Source organism: Thermobia domestica, chromosome 7 (assembly GCF_964235325.1).
Source record: "Thermobia domestica chromosome 7, izTheDome1.hap1.1, whole genome shotgun sequence".
Classification (NCBI taxonomy): domain Eukaryota; kingdom Metazoa; phylum Arthropoda; class Insecta; order Zygentoma; family Lepismatidae; genus Thermobia; species Thermobia domestica.
This window is the reverse complement of record NC_137460.1, coordinates 204,034,584-204,058,082: the sequence shown is the minus strand read 5'-3', so window position 1 is coordinate 204,058,082 and position 23,499 is coordinate 204,034,584. Positions and strand designations below refer to the sequence as shown.

Below are 23,499 nucleotides of genomic sequence, written 5' to 3'. Positions count from 1 at the left end.
TATGTGTGTGTGTGTGTGTGTGTGTGTGTGTGTGTGTGTTGTATTTTCACGTATAATTTCAACATACACTGAGAAAAAATCCTTCTCCGGAAAGTGGTATATTGTACAAATATACGGAATCCTCTTGCTTACTACAGAAATCAGTATGGAGCATACGTTATTCATATGCTACATACACATTGTTACATCATGCCAGTGCAGGACGTCTGACATCTAACGGTTTTTCATATATCACATGCATATACTTATGTTGCATTCCTCAGCTATATGTTATATACGTCCATTTGTATGTGAGATCCTGACCGCCTATATCGTTTCATACAGAAAGTACCCTATACACTTATACGCAAAGTTATATAAAACATGCGTTTTCAGTTATACGTCTGCTGTACGTTAAGTCCAAAAACTACAGGAATTACGCATGTAACTTACCTTTTTAAGTACGCCAAGAGTATACCTCCCTGGTTGTCTCACATTCATTTCATTAGGATCTAATGATAGCTTTCGGAGCTGCACTATAAAACAACTCGAGAGATGCAATGTTAATACCGTATAGATAGATAGATAATTAAATGAACCCCCTTTTTTTTCTGAAGGCGACTAAAATGGTTTAAGTTTAGATTTAAGCGGAAAAATATTTTCTTTTTTTAAATATACGTTAACGCCCTTCTTTTCCTTCCTTTGTTGTGAAGTCTTGAGCTAGAGTTTAAAGTTGAATCTGAATTACTGTAGTACATTCGATGCCCTCCCACCGGGAATCGAATCCATCCATGCATTCTAGCCACTGGACCAGGGAGAAAGGCGTCAAAATTTGGATTTCGTATTCGTGTAGTGTATACATACAAAGTGCTTTGAAAGAGAAACAGTGTCGTTTATGAGAGTTCTCCCTCTAATGACAGTTGTTCATAAAGATAGATTTCCCATCCCAAACTTTGATCTCTAAGGACTGCTTCTACTATCGGCATGTGCTGGATGTATGGCATCGTAAGAAAGCAGAAGCTGGTCCCTTAAAACTTATCCACACTATAGCGTCATGTACTGTTGTTAAAAGAAAACAATGGGGAATAATCGTAAAACTCTTTTCCTGAAACTTCATTTGTAATTCCGTAATTTCCTTCACCGAAGAGTGGGATTGATGTAACTTATGATGACTCACGTCGTTCTTGAAAATTATAAAGTGTTCATTTAGTTAGGGATGGGCAAAACCGGTTTCTAGAAAAACAGAAATCCGAAAAACCGACATTTCAGTTTTCTCCAAAAACAGGTTTGGTTTTTCACCGAAATCGGTTCGGTTTTATCCACAAACCGGTTCGGTTTTTCGCCGAAACCGGTTTTGGTTTTATCCAAAACCGGTTTCGGTGAAAACTTTCGGGAAACACATAAAACTATTTCTGTGGAAATGGAATCGGTTTCCGAACGAAACAGTATTCTGGCCAGAAATAGAATATTTAAAAAAAAAAAAACGGAACCGGTTTTGAAGGAAACCGAAATCGGATCCGGTGAAAAAATTAACCAGGTTTGGAGAAAACCGAAAAAACGGTTTTTGTGCCCACCACTAATTTTAATATCAACTACAGCCTCGTGTTTTTATTTAATTACAATTTAAAAACAAGATTATGTTTCCTTCTTTTTTCTTCTTGTTTTCGTTTTTGAGTTTAAGGGTAAATGATTTTGCTCCTAGGCTAAAGGAGAACGGGGATGTTGATAATGAATGAAAAATGGTGGAATGAAGAAAGTGGAAGAAAACAAGAGAAACCCATACACACGGTGTTTGCCCATCACAAAGCCCACCTGGCGCAAACTGGAATCAAACCTTGGATCCCACGCACCAGAGCTGAGCGATTCACTAACGAGCCATCACGGAAGATTTTTCGCTATCCAACAACAATGTTATGGCAACACTTTTACAAAATTACTTTTTATTATTTAACAATATGGTATGGCAACATTTTTACAAAACAGTTCTTTATTGGTTATTCACTAATAATATTTTACAAAATGATTCTTCATAATTTTGTTGAGTTCCCTTAGACTAGAGTAGACACAGCAGTGGCGTACCACCGGTTCCGGACCCCCGCACCAAAAAAATTCCAAAACTCAACATACATTTGTATACTTTCTCAATAAAAACTATACTTGTTTAACAGGGAAATGGTTGATGTAGTTTCTGTCTCTTATATAAAGAAACTAGTTCTATTATTTTCTTTTCTGAAATTATAGGTGGAAGTATTTTACAATTACTTATCGCCTTTTCAGGTGCAGAATAATACCCGTTCAGTGCTACATAGACATAGTGTCATCTAGTGTTAGATTCTCCCCCCCCCCCCTGTTTAAAGCTTGAACCTCTCTCAACAAAAGTTTCTTAGTACTCGCCTGAATGAGAGCCTATACGTTTTGCAGAATTTCAACGTTTCATATTCGTACATAGGATAATAAATCAATACACATCACTTAAATCTTAGGATTCCATAGATCATTTTAATATTGACAAGACCCAGAGTGCTTCAACACAAAATTGATCGGTTCCCACACATTGAAGTATTGTATAACTGATGTTAAAGTAAATTATTCTGTCTTTGTGAATATGCAATATACTAAATGCAGTCTAAAAACTTGAAGTTGGAACTTCTGGTTGTTGGGAATTAAAATTAAGTACACTTCCTAAAACTCGTTTTATGAGAAAAGTTTGCTGCTCTGCTGATATTAGCATCATTTAAAATTTAAAAGAGATTTAAATGAATGTCATGTCAAAACAAATATATTTCTTTTATATTCAAATTGATAATCCCATATGTGTGAAAACCGTTATACACAGGAGAATAGTGAAAAATTAAATTCCCTTCTTGTCTTGAATGAAAACCAGGAAAATTTAAAAGAAGAAGAAGAAGAAAAAAAACTAAACTGAATTGTAAAGCAATTAAACAAAGTGAAGACTAAAAATACATAGCCATTTTGCAAGATTCTCCTTAGCACGTCAAAGTAAAACCATACGGGAATATGATTTATTTTTAAAGATAAACTTGTTACCTAATAAGAAGTGGAAAGATGTCATGGGAGGTAGAAAAAAAGTACACATTTAAATCTACCCTTGTTATTATAAACGTGCTGCAATCATTTGGGCATTAATTTTCAGATTTATTGGTCCACCTTTCGTAAAAGTATTCAAGATGATTTTCGTGTGAAATGATTTACATCTGCCTAGAACTGAATGCATCATTTAAAGAGTTCTTATCCTCTGCTAAAAACGGGAAGATTTATTGGCCACCGTAGACTTGGAAAGTGGAAACCTTCGTTCGATTATAGCTATCCATGTATGGTGCTGCCCCTATCGTCAGAACTGAGTATCACAATCGCGATGGTTAGATATTTCATAAATGTCTGTGAATTAAAAACAAGAAACGCTCTGTGCATACATATTAGATCATAGACCAAAATACAGGAAGGGTATGTCTTGTCGGTTGAGTATATGTGACAGATACTAACATGATTTCATATGATAAATGTTTTACAAGTTGCTTTTTGAAATGAAATCACGGAGACCTGAGCACAAGAATGATTAAAGAGTGCTTTTTCTGAGGCAGATTATTATCTATCTGTCTTGAGCAATTTATTTTCAAAATATACCGGTCTGGACTTGATCATTATCATCTGAAATGACGCTGGTTGTAACAAGATAGATACTTTTGTTCCTTCTAAAACTGTGTAATTACGAGGGAAGTACCAAGAAAAAAGTATTTATTATATCTCAGTGGCTTTGGAATTAGTGGAATTGCGAAATTAGTCATAGTTTATTTAATTGATCGCGCTAAACATGTGTGATTACTGGGGTGTTCCTTACATCGTTTCATTTTAGACCCTTTCTGACGCTGCCGCAAGACAAGAAGATTCACACAGAGAAAAATGTAAGTAGTGCAAATTAGTAGAGGATTCAGAAACAGAAAATTATTTGAGACCATTCGTTATGAGGGCAATAATAAGCAAGGAAAAGAATTGCTAAAGTGAAGCGTGAAATTTCGCAGGGTCTCTAACCTTTTCTCAAATACTTTCTTTCTTTATTTCGTTTTAAATGAAAGGGGAAATTTTAAGGTTCTCATTTTATTGATTCCTCAAGCATTCACTGCTCTGAAATAATAAGTTTCTTCCATTATAAACTTTATTTTAGTCGGTACAGATGCAATGCAATGTTATCACTTATTAGCATTCTAACGTTGATTATCCGCTTTGCCGGGTTGAAATAAAAACTTTAAATGCACAATTCCTTACGTCATGTGTTTGGTAACAATGATAGTAAAAATTAAGTATTACTATTGGGGCTGAATTTGAATTTAGACGGGATCGGAATTGTCACTGTTCATGTCAGCGACCCCGAAAACTATGGATTCGGCATTAATATCGGTCATTTTCTATCATTTTTCTATATCTTCCCCTCCAGCTCCCCCAAGTTGCGGAGCTGAATTTGTATTCAAACGATATCGGAAGTATCACTGTTCATCTCAGCGACCTCAAAAACTATGGAGTTGACACTAATATCGGCACATTTTCGATCATTTTTTAAAAAATATATCCCCTTCTTCTCCCCTAAGTTGCTCCGTCAAAGTAAAATGATAAAAAAACATCCAAAACTCCAATCTAATGTATGTTGAACATTTGATCGAGATCGGTTTCGTGTTCAAGAGTTATTAAGTTTTATTTATTTTTATTTATTTTTATATATCTCCCCCCTCCTCCACCCCTACGTTGTACCGTCAAATGATAAAAAACATCCCGATCCGAAACTCGGCGTTTCAAGACGCATAAAATCACAGATATGGTCACTTTCATTTTTATATAGGAATATGTAGGTAAAGATAAAGTAATCGATAGTTCTAATTAAACTGAACAAAATGATTAGGTAAACCCTGAAGCGTAGTTTTCGAGAAATCGACGTAATTGAATCTTTTGACAAATATTGATGCTGTGCGATAAGCATGCCACCTATTAAAATGAAACTGAATTGAAATATATGCACATCAAGCTTTTGAGCATAATGCTAGCAGGATGACAGTCCCTAGTATAACTAATGAGGTATAGTCAAAGGCATCATTTTAGGAGGAAGGGGACAAGTCATCCCCTGAGTTTGATATGTACAGGGGAAGGACAAAAAAATGGAAACACCTGAAAAATTGCACACTACCTTTATTACTAGCGAGCAGGATCAACTTTGGCACGCAGAACAGCCTGCAGTCGACGGGGAATGGAGAAATACAGGTCGCGTATGGTTACAAAGGGATGTTGTACCATTCTTCCGTCAAAGCAAGCCGTTGTAGAGACAACGGTAGTGGGTAGCGGGCTCGCACTTTGGTCTCCAAAACTGACCACAAGGACTCAATGATATTGAGGTCTGGTGTTGTGGAGGCCATGGAAGATGTGACACTTCATCTTCATGCTCATTAAACCAGTCCTGGACAACGTGAGCTGTATGAACAGATGCTCTTGTCATCTTAAAACACGTCATTACCATCTGGGAACAAAGTTTGCACCATAGGATGCAGCTTGTCATTCAGAATGGTTACGTAGTCCTTGGCAGTGACATGTGCATGGAGGGTGATGATGGGTTCGGCAGAATCTCAAGATATGGCTGTCCAAATAATCACTGAACCGCCACCACGCTTCATTCTTGGTAACAGTCTGTATCGTACGCTTGTGCTGGAGTTTTCCACGTGTAAATTCGGCCAGCAATTGGAAACTATGTAAGGGAAGATTCATCCGACCAGATGACAGTCTTCCACTGTTTCATTTTCCAGTTTTTATGGGCGTTGCACCACTGTTTCCGTATAGCAGGATGGTCAACAGTCACGAGGGTTTTAGGAATTGCAGGTCTGCCATAAATACCATGCTTGTAGAGTTTTCTTCTGACTGTTCTGACGTTAACAGGGTTTGTAAGCACTGTATTAAGCTCAGCTGTGGTGATCTGCTTTGTCACAATCCTACCCAATATGTGTCTGTCTCTGTCAAGGAACACACACTTGCGTCCACGCTGGTGCTTCGCTGATGTGGTTACTCCGGAACACTCATATGCAGTCATGATCTTTGAAACTGTGCCTCTTGATACACCAAACATTTCCGCTACTTTCGTCACGGAAGCTCCCACCACATACGTTCGCACCCACAATTTGCCCTGTTTGAAACTCTGTCAGATTTGACATGATTCACGATAACCTGCACGGAACGGTCACTGAACTGAGTGGCCTATGTGGGTGAATCAGCCTTTAGCCTCGAAGCGTAATTATGGAACGCTAAAGTAAAAGAGGAATAGAAAAAGGTTGTATTATCGTTGAAAAAGAATCGCTATGTGCACTGTTACAATTCTCGGTTATTATTTTTGTTATTTAAGGCGGCAGACTACTAAATATTTTTGAAAAACTAATAATTTTTCTTTTGCCCGTTTTTCGTAAGTGGGAAGAAGTAATAAAATGTAACTTACCACAATAATAGATAATGTTATTCTATACCCGAAAATACGAATCGGAAGAATTTTCAGTGTTGCCATCCGTAGAAATTACAGTGTGACCAGAATTTGAATTACTCAAAAATCTAGGTAAAGGCAGCGACTAGAAAAATGAACTCAACGGTAATTGATGACTTATCATGCTGTCTAGGTTTCTTGTTTACTACTTTTTAAATAATATTTCTATTTATTTTATAAAACTTACATAAATTATTACAAAATAAATAAGTTATAACAAAATAAATAGGAAAAATATTTAAAAAGTAGTAAACAAGGAAGATAGACAGCGTGATAAGTCATCAATTACCGTTGAGTTCATTTTTCCAGCCGCTGCCTTTACCTAGATTTTTGAGTAATTCAAATTCTGGTCACACTGTAATTTCTATGGATGGCAACATTGAAAATTCTTCCGATTCGTATTTTCGGGTGTAGAATAACATTATCTATTATTGCGGTAAGTTACATTTTATTACCTCTTTCCACTTACGAAAAACGGGCAAAAGAAAAATTATTAGTTTTTCAAAAATATTTAGTATTTATCCTTTCATATTATTACGATTATAAAATTATTACGACCTGTTAAACGTTCTAAGTTTGTCGGCAGACTGCTCAGGCCTATTCTATTGTTGCACAGACTTTGACAACAGCGCCTGCAAGGCATCATGTCTTCTGTCCAGTTTTTCTTAAACGCACATAGTGAATTATGCGTTTTCTAAGTTCCTAAATTTTCAACGCTTTCTTGCCTTAAAGTGATTCATATTAATTTTCAACAAAACACACACAGACACACGCTTTATTATAACTATACAATGTACAGCAACTAATGTCTCGCATCCGTTGTTGCATTTTTCATATCACAATAGAACTAAAATACCAAATAAGTAATTTGGTAGTTTATTTTCTCAAAACAAAATATTACAAACAATTTTTCGTGTTGTTCGGAAAGACTATTTCTTCTATGGCTGTTATAACAATTGAATCCAATTTGTTATCCGTAATTCTACTCTATAGAATACACAAAATCATCAGGCATGCAGCAAGATTCAAACTTAGTTCTCTAGTTTATTTATTGACAGTCGAAAAATATGGTTGATATTGATAACTCGAATTCCTTAATAACTCGGATTTTTTTCACATTCCTTGAACTCTCCGTAACACTCAACGTTAAAATAACCTCTGTAAGTCGAATATTTAAAAAGTACTAGGGTTTCATAACCGCATTAATGGTTCTCTCTTTCTCTGTATATATATATATATATATATATAGGGTGTTCCACCAGAAAAGTGACATATTTTGAGTAATAATAGTATTGGTCATGACAAGCAATCGAGATATCGATGAACATTCCACTTTATTTTGTACACATTGCTTCGAAGGTACACTCATGTCCAACATGATTGTTGCATATCTATAACTGTTTTCTTGTAAGAATATAATTTGATAATGATTTTGCAGGGTTCTTTTAATACTGTTACTATGTGTATAATCTGGAAATGTATATTTGTGGTAAATTTCATAGGAAAAAAACTATAAATACGAAAATTAGAATGAGTAAAACAAAATGTTGCTAAATGGACAAGAAAGTTTTATTTTCGTTTTATTGTTCTTATTTACTGCTGTTTTGACATGAAATTTGCCACATACATGTCTCTACCGATTATACACATACTAATATTATAAGAAATACTGGAAGAATTCGTTATCAAATTATATTCCTATAACAACATATTTATAGACATGCGACAATAATTTTGGACATGAGTGTACATATCTCGAGAACTAATGAAGACATTGGAATCATTCAAAAACGTGTTGCAGATAGGTAGCACACATAATAAGCATTAGAGGCCGTTCACATGTTAGGTAACGCTGTTTTTGATCAACTTTACCCACTCCCTCTCCCTTGTCACACTTCGTAATGCAAGGCTGAACCCCTCCCCCTTTGTTACGTAACGGTTTTTGATTTTTTTTTGTTTTTTCACCAATTTAGCTTATTTTGGGGGTTATCACCAAAAAAAAAAATTAATATCAGAACTTTTCATTACAAAATGCTTGTATTTTGAATATATTTGTAGTGTTTTTTTTTTTCGCAAACAAATCAAAGTATTAGAAAATGGTAGTACCATAATAATATTTTAACCCCATTACGATGTTTAATTGACCAGTCTTAATTCTTCGAAGTTCCATACCACAAGCTTGTCTATTCATTCTTGTCTGTGTTTCATACTGTCGTTTTGCCAAGGAGATCGCACCTACCTCTTAGGTCACCGATGATTGGCAAGGAGGAAGTGTTGCAGGAAGATGCAGGTGAAACAGGATCTAGAGAATTGACATTGACCTCTTTTTTCTGGAATCCAGGATACTTCCTGTACTTGAAGTTGCCCAGTGTCGACAATACAAGGTTCTCTTCCTCGTAGATCACAGATTCGACGTGGCTGCATACGTGAACGAGCAGGAACATCTCATTTGTGAACAAGCTTTTGGCTATCTTCTTTACCCCTTCAAATTTTTCTTGTCCTAAATCAGTGCCAGAATGCAAATACACTCGATTTCTCTTGGAAAATTCAATGAGATGAATATTCGACGAATATATCTTATTTTCCTTTAAAATTTCAAATCAAAAGTTTTAAATCTATTCTCAGAAATAGCGATACGAGTGGGAATACGAGGGCATTTTCAAGCGGTAGTTACGATCGCTAACAACTAATCCCAGAAAAGCGTGTACCGTAAGTGCATTGCGGCGGTAGCCACAAAACAGAGCTTTATTGTATTGTAATACACGCAGGGTTCGTCACCAGTCATGCTGGTGTTTAGTAACGTCTTCAAATCGCTTCTGCATAATTCAATTTATGCAGGCTCTATATTCTCAATTTTCCAAACAATATAAATATTTATTTATAAAAATGAAAATAATAAAATTATTTGTTTAAAAGACTGCATATAAACCTGAGACTAAAAATAAAGATTACAGAAAAAACATGTTACGTAACGAAGACATTAACACCCTCCTCCCTCGTGTCGTACTTCGCAACGCAAGGCCGAACCCCTTTTCTCTCTTTGCCGCGTTACGTAATATGTAGACGACCTCTTAGATACGTATCACATTCATTTCACCCACATATCCCAGTACCCCAGACAAAATCCCGGAATTCATATTCAAATTTCTATCTGCCCATTGAATTGAAACAATTGAAGGCTATTCTTTTCACAACAATACAAGCGAGCGGAAAAAGTACAAAGATGTTTTCACAAATTTGTTTGGCTTCTTTCTTTCACTCTTGACTAGGTTATGCGTGTGTGTGTTTGTTTATTCCTGGATATAACAAACGGTTCTGCGAACTCGAAATATTTTAGAACCGGTGCGAACCGGCTGAATAGCACCACTGATATTAATAAAATTCGGTAACTCGAACTTTCATATCTGCAAATCTGTACAATTTATCTATATAATTCGACTTTATCTTGATGTGACCTCGATAACTCGAAGCTACATGTCTATGCTTTTACGTAATCGTCATTGTTCCTAGTCCTGTTATTGTTGCTAATGTGTACTGTAATTGTGTTTTACTGATGTCTAGATATGAAAGCTCCACCTCCAAAACAATACATGTACGTACAATATTTATTTTTTTATTAGTCATCTTATTTAATTTAAGAAACTTTCACAACTTCGAGTTATAGAGGTTGAATGAATAAAACTTCGAGTTATAGAGGTTATATAGTCACTTTTAATGAGGAATGCGGAACCTCGATATTTCGATTTTTGTTGTGGCCACCTGGATAACTCGAACTTTGCTTACTCGAAAAACTCGATAGCTCGAATTTTTGTCTATTCACTTCAGTTTCGAGTTATCGAGGTCTTACTGTATCAAAATCTCCCAGTAAGTTACTTGTCAGTTTCACGAGTGAAATCTAAACTACATCTGTAGATTTCTTAGTTAATTGTGTACTATAGTACATAATACGGTATCAATATTATTGGTAAATAGCCTATAAACAATTGATGTAAAATATTTTCAAATATTATATCTAGTACTTGTAATTAGATACATTTTCCTACATTTGTCTATAGCTCCAATACACATTATGGAAATATACGCATGCAATATGACATTGAAAAGAAAATGAACATATTTGTTACAAGCCTCGCTAATGATAAAGGTATACTAACTCTGGAAGGAATATGTAATATTTTTAACACGAGTGTACAACTTTAACAATGTTGTTAACAAAGATAGGTTTTTCATTCCTAATTGATTGTGGTAGGTTACAACGTAAAGACTTCAATAGGAAAGAAAACAATCAGAGGAAAAGCTATTGGCGAAATTTAATACCTATACTTCACCTTGCAAGGTAAAAGCAGTACAGAAAGGCAATTGCACTGTGTTGCTATTCTCACGTGCACGTTCCGACAAATAGAAGAAAACAGAGGAAAAGACTGTCGCCGATGGGCAGCAATGGATATAGTAAAGAAGGAGAGAAAATCGGAAAGAAATAAATTGCAAAACCTCAAATGTTAACGTCACAGTTATCAAAGAGAATTTTCTTTCGTCAAAGTGCCGCCTCTACCACCTGGTGGCGAGATTTGAAATTAATGAGGCATTGAAAACTACGAAGTTTAACACCCGAATTCACAGCCTATTATCACGCTACTAACTATGGCCAGCGATAAAACTCATCGATAACGTATGGTCACGTGACCATATGCTTAGTTATATCGTTGTTGTTAGCAGCCCAAGAGGACATAAACTCATTCCTTTTCTTCTATACGAAAGAAGAAGAAGAAAGAAACGTAAAGACACTGTGTGTAGTACGAACATTAAAATATTCTTTTGATATCTGAAAGAAAAATTACTTAAAATAACTCAACTCGTGCCATAAGGTTATTTTTGTGTTGATTCTAGCTCTGAGCAGAAGGAACAAATGCCAACCTAATTACGATGTTACGTGGAAAATTTGTTTGAGATATGAATCACATTAATTTTACAACGATGTCCTTCCGTTCGGCATGCGAGAAACGTTTTTAAAAACCCGTGGCTCCCATGTAATTTCGCTGCTGGCTCGTGTAGTTACACTATTTGAATAAAACATAATTTACCACCTATAATGCACGAACACATTAATATTCCGGAAGAAGTACGACATCGTGCTGAGAACTCAGGTGCAAACTTTGGCTGCTCTTAAGCGTTAGACCAGTGGCGGCTGAACGGTCTGGTGTACATTTTTTTTTTTTTTTTTTTTTTTACATACGAAAGTAGTGAAATGAAGTTTACTTTATTATTCATGATAGTAATAAGAATACGAGTACAATAGCCATCCTTGGTTATCTATAATAATAATTAATCATACATAAATAGATCTTTTACACTGATTTTCTGGAAAACAGAATTAGAATATTTTTAAAGCACTTTTTAAAGAGTTTTATTAACGAACTTAAAAAGTTCGTTACTGAATCCTCTATGTATATATTTGAAAAAATGAAAAATGAAATTTTTGAGTTTTACGTCCCACGATTATGCCGGTAGACTAAAGGAGACGGTGATTATGAGAAATGAATGAAATGGTGGAATGAAGAAAGTGGGAGGAAACGGGAGAACCCCGAGAAAACCCACGCACACGGTGTTTGTCCACCACAAAGTTCACTTGGCGGAAGCATGTATGTATTTGAGTGTGTGTGTGTTATTGCCGAATTTTTCAATTTTGAGTCCTCCATTCGACAGAGCGCCAAAAACTATCTGAGGAAGTGATGGTATTTTTCTCATCACTCTTACCATTCCCGAAATATTGGCCAAAAAAATTCCGGAGATTTAAGTCATATCTCGGAACCGTAAGTCATAGAGAGATCATAATTTTATTGGTGTTGATCAATACCTAAAAAGATGGTGAACATTTTGGTAGCAAATAGTAACCGGTGGCCACTGAGCAACTAGCCACCGTTACCCGGATATTGGCCAAAAAAGTTCAGATTTCTGGAGATTTAAGTACTTATATCTCGGAAGCCGTAAGTCATAGAGAGATAATATTTTGCGATTTTTTTTTTTTTTAAATTTTGAGCATGTGTCTTCGTAAAACAACATATTGCAGAACGTTTTAACAGAACTCTTGAACAAAACATGTGGAAAAACTTTAGTATTCAAGGAAATTATAAATGGTTAGTATTAAAAAAAAAAAAACCTATTTAATAAGTATAATAAGAAAGTATATAGAATAATTGTCATAAAGCCTGTAGAAGTTAATAAGAAAAATTAATTCTTTTTAAGGTTGTTCTGTCAATGCTCTTGGAGCATTCTCAACTGGTTTTATTGTAATTTTTAAAACGTTTTTAATACGCTTTTGCTTTATTTTGTTTGCAATTTTTAAAAGAAAACATGTTTTTCTTTTCTTTTTTTCAAATGTTTTATGAAAAATTGAATTAATCTGAAATTTTGTTCGAATTTGTAAACATTAACACATGTATACTAAATAATCCTATTTTATTCAAGAGTAAATGTGGTTGCAAACGAAAATTCTAATATCGCTTTGTTTAAAAAAAAATCGAACCTAAAAATATTTGAACTGCCTGGATGCCAAGTGGACAAACTCCAAATTTGAAAATTTTCAGGGGTAAATTTGAAGTTCAATTTCTCACAAACAATTCAAATTTATGTTATTGTGTCAACAAAAAACGTAACCATGATTTTGTAATTTATTGTTTACAAAAATATCTATAGAGGTGAATGAAAGCATCAGTCTGGTTTTTAGTTTTACGTTTTTCTTTTTTAAATTAGACCACTTGATTTCTAAGTCGGTCCGTAATAAAAGTAACAGTAGAATGTTTGTTGTATTGTCAGTCAACTTATGCCGTCTCTGTACGAAATTTCAGTATTGTACGGCATCAGGAAATGAGTTAAATTAATGTTGCAAGATTTGGAGTCACGATTGAACCATTGTTAAGTTAAGTTAAAGGAAACAATGTAAAAGGAAAGGTGGTCTAGTGGCTAGCGCGCGAGCCTTTGGTGCATTAGATTTCCGTATTCGATTCCCGTTGGAAAAGCATCGAACACAATACAGTAGTTCTCATCAGAGATGGCGTGACTCAATGAAAACTTGACCCCATGACGTATTGACTCACCAACCACCGTAACTCACTCTGACCCACCGTGACAAACTGACCCATGATCCACTGTGACCCACTCCGACCAGCACTCACCACGACCCACTGTGACTCTTTGTTACCCACCGGCCATCATCACCCACTCTGACCCACCATCTATCAAAACTCATCGTCATCAACTCTGACCCATGATCCACATCCTCCTCTCCACTGACTTAAGAGTTTGCACTTGTAGTAAAACAAGGCTGTGAAATTACCGCTAATGGAAGTTTGAATTTCTACGCCCAATAGCTAAAATACTGCTCTGTTACTAGGGATGCGCACGAGTCGAGACGAGACAGAATTTTCCTGACAAAATTCGAGTCGAGACACAGCTCTTCCAATAGAAAAATATAGATTTTTCGAGTCGAGACATAACTTTTACAGCACATTTTCGAGTCGAGACAGCCTCAAATCTTGTCTCGTGCGCATCTCTACCTGTTACAATACCGGTGGATCTGACCTTTACTATATAAAATGGTAAAGTGTTTGTCATGGGCCATATTGCGTTGAATATCATATACGCGTACAGTATAAGCATTTCCTTGAATTACAGATTCTTTTCAGTGGAAAATAGGATGGAATTTGTAAGTCTAAATTCAAGGTAAAGTAGGCCAACGTTTAAAAAAGTCTAAAATTCAATTGTGTCTCCAAAGCCAAGTAGTAAGTCCTATTATTATTATTATTATTATTATTATTATTATTATTATTATTATTATTATTATTATTATTATTATTATTATTATTATTATTATTACAATTACAAATATCAATATCCAAAAGGGCCTGAAATTCTTTTTTCACTTAGATATAGTTACTTATCTCAGGTAAGTAAATAGAAACAAATGAAAAAAAGAAAGAAAAATGGAGACCTTGAAAGTAAAACGTAGACAAATGCACTTTCTTCTTTCTTTTATGAATTTCTTTGCAGTGTTGCCAGAGCGAGTGGTATTTAAGTCGTTCATATCAGAGATGCCCATTTTGCAATCAGTGGTGTTATTTTGGGCCTTCAGGAGAGGCAATTGACCCTTGAATTTGAGATATACCTGCATTTTAAAATCAGTAGAATATTCATAAAGAAAACTTGAAAATCTATTTACATCAGTGAGTCTTTTCCCTTCACCCAAGCCAAATCTGAAATGGCTCTGCTGTTTACGATCCGGGCTCAGGCTCACTATCTTTAATAGGGCTTGCGATCATTAATCTCAATGAGACACACTTGCTTAGATTCGTACTCAGTTGAGCTCAAGCTCAGTAGCCCCAATGGAGCTTGCGATAGCTGGATCTTGCGCTCACTAAGGCTTCGGGCTCACTGTCAGTGACGACACTAGCTTCAACTTTTTGGAGGGGGTCGATCAGAGGGGCAGAGAGTTATTTTTTATCATTGCTATGGGGCAGCAATTTTTATTTACTGAGAATACCAGTCCGAGTAGAACAAAGAGAACTCGAAGAGATCGATAATTCCAAGTATCTGGGAAGTATTTTGACGAGAAACGCTTAGTGCACCAAAGAGACCAGGTCAAGAATTGCCATAGCTAAAGAGTATTCAACAAAACAAGATCATTCTTTTCTAGTAGGCTTACTATTGGACTAAGGAAGAAGTTTTGCAAGTGCTATATATGGAGTATTGCACTGTATGGTCCAGAGACTTGGATACTACGGAAGTTAGAAAAGAAATATTTAAAGAGCTTCACAATGTTTTGTTGGAGGAAAATGGAGAAGATAAAATGGACAGAGAGAGTAATAAACGAAGATGTTTTAAAACAGATAGGAGACAAAAGGACGCTTTTAGCCAGCATCCTTCGTAAGAAGGCCAATTAGATTGAACACATTTTGTGAAGAAATTGTCTTCTTCATCTAAAGAAAAGATGTAAGGAAATCGAGGAATAGGAAGAAGGACACAACTGATCGATGATTCGAAAATAGTTCCCAAGTTCATATCGCTTCAGGACATGAGCGATTTTTACGAAGCATCTTGCCGAAGGGAATTAAAATCCAATAACCCTCCTTTACATACACTACTAGACAGGGGTAAAAGTGGATCTGAAAAAGTAGGGGGACGGTATGTAGCGGCATGACGTCACGCCGTCCCCCTGCCCTATCTTTGTCCATTGTAATTTCTTAGCAACTGGGGGACGCCGTACATATTTTTTGGAGGTGGGGTACGGCGTCCCCCCTCGTTCCCCCGCACTTTTACCCCTGCTACTAGACCTATTAGTAGGTGCCAGGCTCGAAGCTAGGAGTTGCCAGGGGTCTCAGTACCCCTATGAAACTTTCTGTTATTTGTTGGTATACCATATATATATGAATATACTATGTATCGTGAACTGAAATCAGCTCCCCCCTCCCATAAAAAAAGCGATTTCAGGTTTCCTTGTGTCAATGTCCTGGCTACAACTGTACTTTAGAAATATACCTGGGGATATGTAAGCAGATATGTCGCTACCAACATTATAGCATACATAGTGTTCCCTGTTTAGCCGGAACAATCCACATATCTTCCTAACAATTGTTCAAAACTCCAAATATCCCGAATTTTCTTCAAAGCAAGTATCATTCATGCGATCTTTAAAAAATACAGCTTTTATGTAATCGATAATCAAGTAGGCCTAACAGTTAATAGCAGCAATCTACTCTGTCACTCACTTTTGGCGAATGTAGAGACATACAATATTTAATTAATTCTCATGTTTCAACAAAAAGCAACTGCATATTTACTGTTTGACTATATTGTAAATTTTCATCTGGTGTATAGATTTTTTTAGTCTGAAAGTCTGGGAACACTAAACACATTTGAAAAGATTTGTCATATACAGTAATTATGTTTAGTGTTTTCGGAAGCTGAGATTGGAAACTGGTTTTACATTAAGACCTGATATACTAAAAATAATGCAAAATTTACTATTTTTCATTTGCTTGTTTTTCATAAGTGAAAGGAAATAATGAAATGCAACTTACCAGAATCATAGATAGTGTTATTCTACAACAGAAAATATAAACGTGAATAGTTTATAATAAACAAAATAGTAGTTTTAATAGTCATTAAAATTAAATAATAATGTTATTTAAAAAGTAGTTAATAAGATTCCAAAATAACATGATACGTAATCAAATGCAGTTGAGTTCGTTCCTCTAGTCGCTGCCTTAACTGAGATTTTGAGGAAATGTTATTCTAGCAACACTGTAATTTCTATGAGTGGCAACACTGTATATTCTTCAGGTTTATATTTCTTGTTGTAGAATAACATTATCTATGATTGTGGTAAGTTGCATTTCATTATCTCCTCTCACTTATGAAAAACAAGTAAAAGAAAAATGGTAAATTTTGTATTACTTTTGCAATGTCAGGCTCTTTAACTGTCGTCTGTGAGTCTGGTACAATTGACCCACAGTATACATGTAAAATTCAGTTGGGATATTATAAGACCAAAATGTGTACTTGCAGAGTTAAGAATGAAAGATGATTGGTTAGGTTTTCTCAATATGATTTGTACATTGTATTACGTAATTGCAGCATCCTTTTAGTGAATGATGTTAAAAAAAAAAAAAAAGTGAAATGTTTCCGTTAACTTTTAATTTAAGCTGTTAACTCTGATAATAACGCTAAGAAACAGTCTTTTGTTTCTTTACACTTGCTGTTTTTCTTTTCTTTTTTGTTTTAATCTATTCTCGACGTACTTACATAAATCAGACGAAGACGAAATCTGACGCTTATAATTGGCCGAATTCTCCCATCAACTTTAATCACGCTTGTTTTATATACCTACAAATCTAGGCAGGTGTAAGTTTTAGTAAATTTCCTTCTTTTTTCAGATTGCCATGAATCAGCCACTCTTCTTATTTAAAACTTTTTTTCCCAATTACGCGTGCAAAAACCTGTTGAAGCCTGTTGATTGCTGAGTTTTTAGAAACACACACCATCGGCATCTTTGAAGCCTTTTCCTTCTTTTTTTTTCTTTTCTTTCGTATCTATGTTCGTTCACACTTCATGGTTGCATATAACGTGCAGAGAGAAGACTTGAATAACAATGTAATGTTGCGATGGCGTATTTACAGACAAGTGTCAGGGGGATTAGTAATAACACCCTCTATTAATGTGAAAGACGTTGAGAATGAATGCAACGATTGCCAAGAGTTCTGTTCAGAGTAAATCGGAAAAAGATCTGAAAAAAAAAAGTTGAAGGCGAGATAAAAGGGACATTAAATGAATCACTTTGAAAGACAAAACAGGTTTTAAAACTTTATGCTAGTCTATTTACATCACAGTTTTAAAGATCTTTAAAAAGAACCATCTTAACGTTAAAGGGGAAAAAAAAAAAGTTAATGAGGAACACCATCTTTGAGTAAGGTTTATTGGGTTGATGTTGAAGAAAGAAAGAAAAGTGTTTGCCAGTAAAAAGAATTAATTACTTCCTTTTAATTTTCTTGTTATCTTAAAGTTTCTTTTCCTACTTCTTATGGGGCTGCTAAACCAGGTAGGGGAAAGTGGGGGAATACCACGCACTTAAGGTACATTTTCCAATATCTCCCTACAAATCAAACAAATTAACATGAGGAAAATGTATGTTGTAACTTAATCATTCTAGTTTCATATTCGGTCGTCGGTAGTGCTCCTTGATTTTCATAGATTCTGTAAAAATAAAGTTTGTGGAAAACGAGAAACGCGTGGTATTCCCCACCACATCGGGTAATGACACGCATTACATCGGGTATTGGCACGCACTAATTCCTTAACGTGAAGCATCAGAATATCTTTCCATAAACTTAGGTCGTTTGTTGACTGTACGTTTAGGTCAACTGCTAGTTTGTCTATACTATGAATATACCTATTTCGTCAACGTTAAAGATCTAATCTTCGCAGAAATGATATTTTCGGTAACTCTGTCAGGTTCTTAAAATACTCTTTCACCTCTTCTTCATTGAATTCGTCGACCCTCTTAATACTAATTGCTTCAGATTTCCTTAACCTTATCGTGGAATTTTTCTTTAAAAGCAATTCCAACCAATCATTCCCAGCAAGTCGACCTTTTTTATTCAAATTGTGTTTGATATTATTAGCTTCTGCGTATTCATAAGCTTTTCTGCGTAGTTGAATTAAAGACATTCCGTAAAACAACTTGGCTAAATGTAAAGCGTGACCAGAAAGTTCCGCTTTTTGTGTAGAGCTCAATACAGCTTTTCTTCCCATTTTCTTAGAACAGACAGTCCCAGCTTTCACTTTTGTTCTTAATGTAGCCTCATGTATCCCAAAATCATTTACTACCTCTGTAATTTTTCTTCCGCCATTTATTGCTCCTATGGCGTTTGGTAGTTGTTTTAATGTCCATTTGCACTTCTCTGTATGCCTAATATAGTGTCATGGCATCTGCAATATACATAAAAAAGGAAAAGAAACGCAGCATAAACTTTTTTGATAACTGCTTCGTGAAGGGGCAATACCACGCACAATGGACGACATGCGTGCAATTACCCCATTCCAAGCCGAGAAAGAAAAATTGAACCTTCAGAAGTTTCACGTCGTTTCATATAAACAGATTTAGCGTGAACTTAATATTAACACACTACGCTAAAATATTGTATACAAATTATAAAAATCAACTAAGTATTTCAATACATACCTCTAAATCTGCAAACGAAGTAAATTAGAAGAAATTACAACAAAACAACATTTCGCCATGCCATAAACCACACCTAGCAGCAACTGGCGCCTCGCTCATGCAATATGTCTTTTATAGTCTAAGCTAGATATTAGCACTAATTTGAATCAGTTTCGAAGCATTAGAACTGAGAAAATAGGGTGCGTGGTATTCCCTCGTTGCGTGGTATTCCCCCACTTTCCCCTACATGTCAATCGTAAAAGTACATACGATGATTTGTTCTTAATTATATACCAATTGTGCTTGTGTGATGGAAGCAATGAATTTCGCACATTGGCAGAAGTTTAAAATTACAACTCCGTTTACGATGTGTGAAATATAAACAACTTTGAGTGGTAACCGTTATTAAAAGACTTTATAAATAAATGTAAAACTTTCCAAATTACATATTAACATTTAAAATTCTGCAATATTGTTAGCGCTTAACAGAATAATATGTCCAAATCATTATAATCATTATCATCAGCACAGGTATTCTGCCATTATTGACAGGTCACTTCCGCAACTAAGAAGTTTGCATGCTCCACCGTCTTTCACTAACCTCTTCGTCTTCATGTACGGTTTTTCTGTTTTGATATCGTTCCCCTTCGCCCTCTCCCTCTCATTCTTGCCACTATATCCTCTAGCATGTCCCTCATGATGCATTTCCTTCTTAGCCAATGTCCCAATCAGTTTCTTTTCCTCTTCTCAATAATACCTAAAACTGTTCTTTTCTCTCCCGCCATTTCCAACACCCTCTCATTCGTTTTTTGCTCGACCCAATTAATTCTCTCCTTTCTTCTTTACACTCCCATTTGGAAAGCTTCCAGTCCTTTTTCATAATTTTTTGCGTTATGTTCATGTTTCTTCCCCATACAGTACAATACTGCACACGAAATATTTTATGAATATTTTTCTCAACTCTTTATTCAAGGTCCCAGAAAATATATATATTTTCCTTTCTGCTAAAGGCTTCTTTCGTCATTTCTACCCTTGCTTTTATTTCACATTCGCACTTCTCATCACTAATAACATGAATAATACCAAAGATGAAACATATTTCAATCCATAGATCTTATTAAACTCGAAAAAAGAAAAAGAATATGTTTATAAATTAAAAATGATGCTGTACTAGGACCATGCCATTTACTGTGGTGAAAGTCATACTGAAATATACCTTAATAAGCTCTTCATTCTGATGCTTGCAAAATGACAAGTAAGGTAAGTGCCTTGGAGAAATTCTGCAACTTTTTATATGAATACATTTACTGTGTATGTCATAGTTGCGTCAATATTAACGTTCAAAACGTCGGAAGGGATTATGAATAACCCAGTATTTATTTATTTATTTTTTTTTTATTTCTCCAACTTACTAATGGATTACTTAAATAAAATAATTTGATCGATGAGTAGTGCTACTTATTATTTTCATTTTCTCTTGTTTTCTTTTCCAGGGAGAACATCTGCCGAATTCCCTACCAAAAATGTGATACTTTAGGATTAGCCGAATTAGGAACCATGTGTGATAGGCAGTCAAGTTGTGCCATCGTTCAGGACAACGGACTCAGCGCCGCTTTTACAATAGCCCACGAATTAGGACATGTGTAAGTGATCTGGTTCTTTCTGTATATTTCATTATTGGTATATTCTTAGTAATAGTTAGAAATAATTGCAGCTTTCAGGGATATCAAATTAATCAATAATTCGTTCAATATGCTTAACGATTCTTAGGCATATTGAACGCTGCACTGCTTTAGCTAAAATTTTAGATTTGTTAAACTGAAAAAGATAGTTCATGAGATTACTACTAAAAGAGATGGTAAAATTTGAGCATATGTTAATGATCATTGGTAAAGCTTATCATAAGCCCTTGATGATAGAGCAATAACTAGGGGTATAGTTAAATATCTCAACAATCCAAAATTTCTAACTTTGTAGATTTGTCTCGAGCTTTAAATAGTAAAGCATAGCTTTTTTATTTTCTGACTGATGTAAGTGAATACATTAAAAAACTGTTATGATAAAGGAATAGTTTCTTACATGATTAATACATAATTAATAATGTTGTCTTATAAGATTAAAAATGTCACCATTAATGAAGAAGGAAAAGGAAGGAAGTGTGCCAGGACATACATTTAAAAGTACCATTCTGGCATTCATGTGGTGGAGCTGAGGAAAAGTCCTGGAAAACTGTGAGGATAGTCGACTAACTCGAACCTTGAGCTTTCTGGTTTCTTGTTTTAAAATAAAGTTGTAGAATTCCACAAATATCTTTATGAAAACAAACAACTCATAAAACAAGTTAGAAATGAGAAATTGTGTTCTGACCAATTCCAGTGAGATGGGCAGTAGCAGTTTTGTTTAAGTAAGGTGAAAACGTTAAACGTTAAAATGTTTGCGTTAGATTCTTGCGACACATTTTTTTTTTTTTTTTAACTTGTGATCTTTATAACGATCTTTAGTCACTATAACCCCAATTCTAGCTTAGTAATAGTTCTACCTCGGGCCCTGTAACTAACAAGTATGTCTGTGCGACAATGTTGTCAGTTCACTTAGTTTTAACTTCACGTACTGTTGAGAATAAAGAATGAACCAGAATGGGCTTCAGTGATCCAACGCTTCAATGCAAGAATTTTGGTTTCCAAGGCAGCGCGTTATAATTTCAGCAACTCATTGGAAGTGGTGAGAATATGCTACAATAATACCAACCAGCGCTGCTTGGTCAGTGATGCCAACCCAAAACTTTACAAAATTCCATTTTGAGAGGCAGAATTCCCAATTTTGCACTTAAATTTCCAACGTTATACTACTTAGGCCTATAAAAATTTAAAAACTTATAAAATATGAAAAATGAAGCTTTTCTATGAAACTAATTTTCTTTAATATATTAATGATGCATCCGTAAGATTCGAGTTTTTACATTTAGGAATAAAAATGAAAATGAAATGAAATTTTTGAGTTTTACGTCCCACGGCTATGCCGGCTAGGCTAAATGAGACGGAGATGATGAGAAATGAATGAAATGGTGGAATGAATAAAATGAGAGGAAACGGGAGAATCTCGAGGAAACCCATGCACACGGTGTTTGTCCACCACAAAGTTCACTTGGCGAAGCAGGATTTGAACCCAGGATCCCATGCACCAGAGGTGAACGCTCTACTACTGAGCCACCGGGGCCCCTACATTTAGGAATAGTTTGGAAATAAGAATTTTCCTTACTTTAAAGAAATATTTGAAAATTTTGATGAAGACAAGCACATTTTTTGCCAGAATTTGGTGTTGCCCTCACGATCTTGTATTCAACATACTGATAATATAAACACTTTATTTTCTACTGAAGAATCTCCAGTCATTTCATGTTTCCGATGTTGGTTGTTTTTCGTTTGCTTTTTTTTAAATTTTCTTCCGTTGATTATTTTTTTTTAATACTAGAACACAATTTACGTTCCTTAGTGCTTTTTTTTATGATACAGTCACTGCACAAAATCACTTCTGTACTAGCATTCATTTTTTCGATGACAATGCATTGAACGATTAAGACTGGTCTCAAGGTTATTGAAGACTCAGTTTACTTCTCGACTACAGATAATTTTGTTGGCCTTGTTAAAGGATATATATGAAAAATTCCACATATATTGCCAATTTCGATGAAAATTCCCAATATTCCTTTGAGATCAAACATTTTACAAATACATCTTATAAAAATGTAATATTAATATTCAAAAAATATCTCTTTTCAGATTAAATATGCCACATGATGACGATTACAAATGCTTACAATTTCATGGTTCCTCGCGTGTGCATAATGTGATGTCAAGAATGTTGGATCACAATACGTATCCTTGGTCGTGGTCCAATTGCAGTAGACACTACCTCACAGAATATTTGGAGTAAGTACAAGCTATGTTAGATACAAGCAGAGATAAAGAGTTGGTTGTAGATCTGGTAAAGAGCCAACAATTTAGAAATAATGCTCTAAAAGAGACTAGTTTTATCCACCAACATCATATGTAAACAACTAGATCAATCACCTTACAAGTCATAGAAACAATGGTCTGGGCGTTCAGAGCACAAGGAAACCAAGTCATAATACCGAAGTTGTGAGAAAAAGAGACCTAAAGTTTGTACGAATCATATTATTATTATTATTATTATTATTATTATTATTATTATTATTATTATTATTATTAATAATAATAATAATAATAATAATAATAATAATAATAATAATAATAATAATAAT

At 35.0% G+C, this 23,499-nt stretch overlaps 1 protein-coding gene across 2 annotated transcripts in view; it reads left to right on the top strand.

Moving 5' to 3' along the window:
- The window catches only part of AdamTS-A (ADAM metallopeptidase with thrombospondin type 1 motif A), a 785,255-nt gene that overhangs the window by 569,060 nt on the left and 192,696 nt on the right, over positions 1–23,499 (top strand). For both annotated transcript variants that reach the window (XM_081765817.1, XM_081765816.1), the window contains exons 6-7: positions 20,711–20,860; positions 22,997–23,146. In XM_081765817.1, the coding sequence (XP_081621943.1) occupies positions 20,711–20,860; positions 22,997–23,146 (300 nt within the window). The remainder of the gene's footprint in view (positions 1–20,710; positions 20,861–22,996; positions 23,147–23,499) is intronic.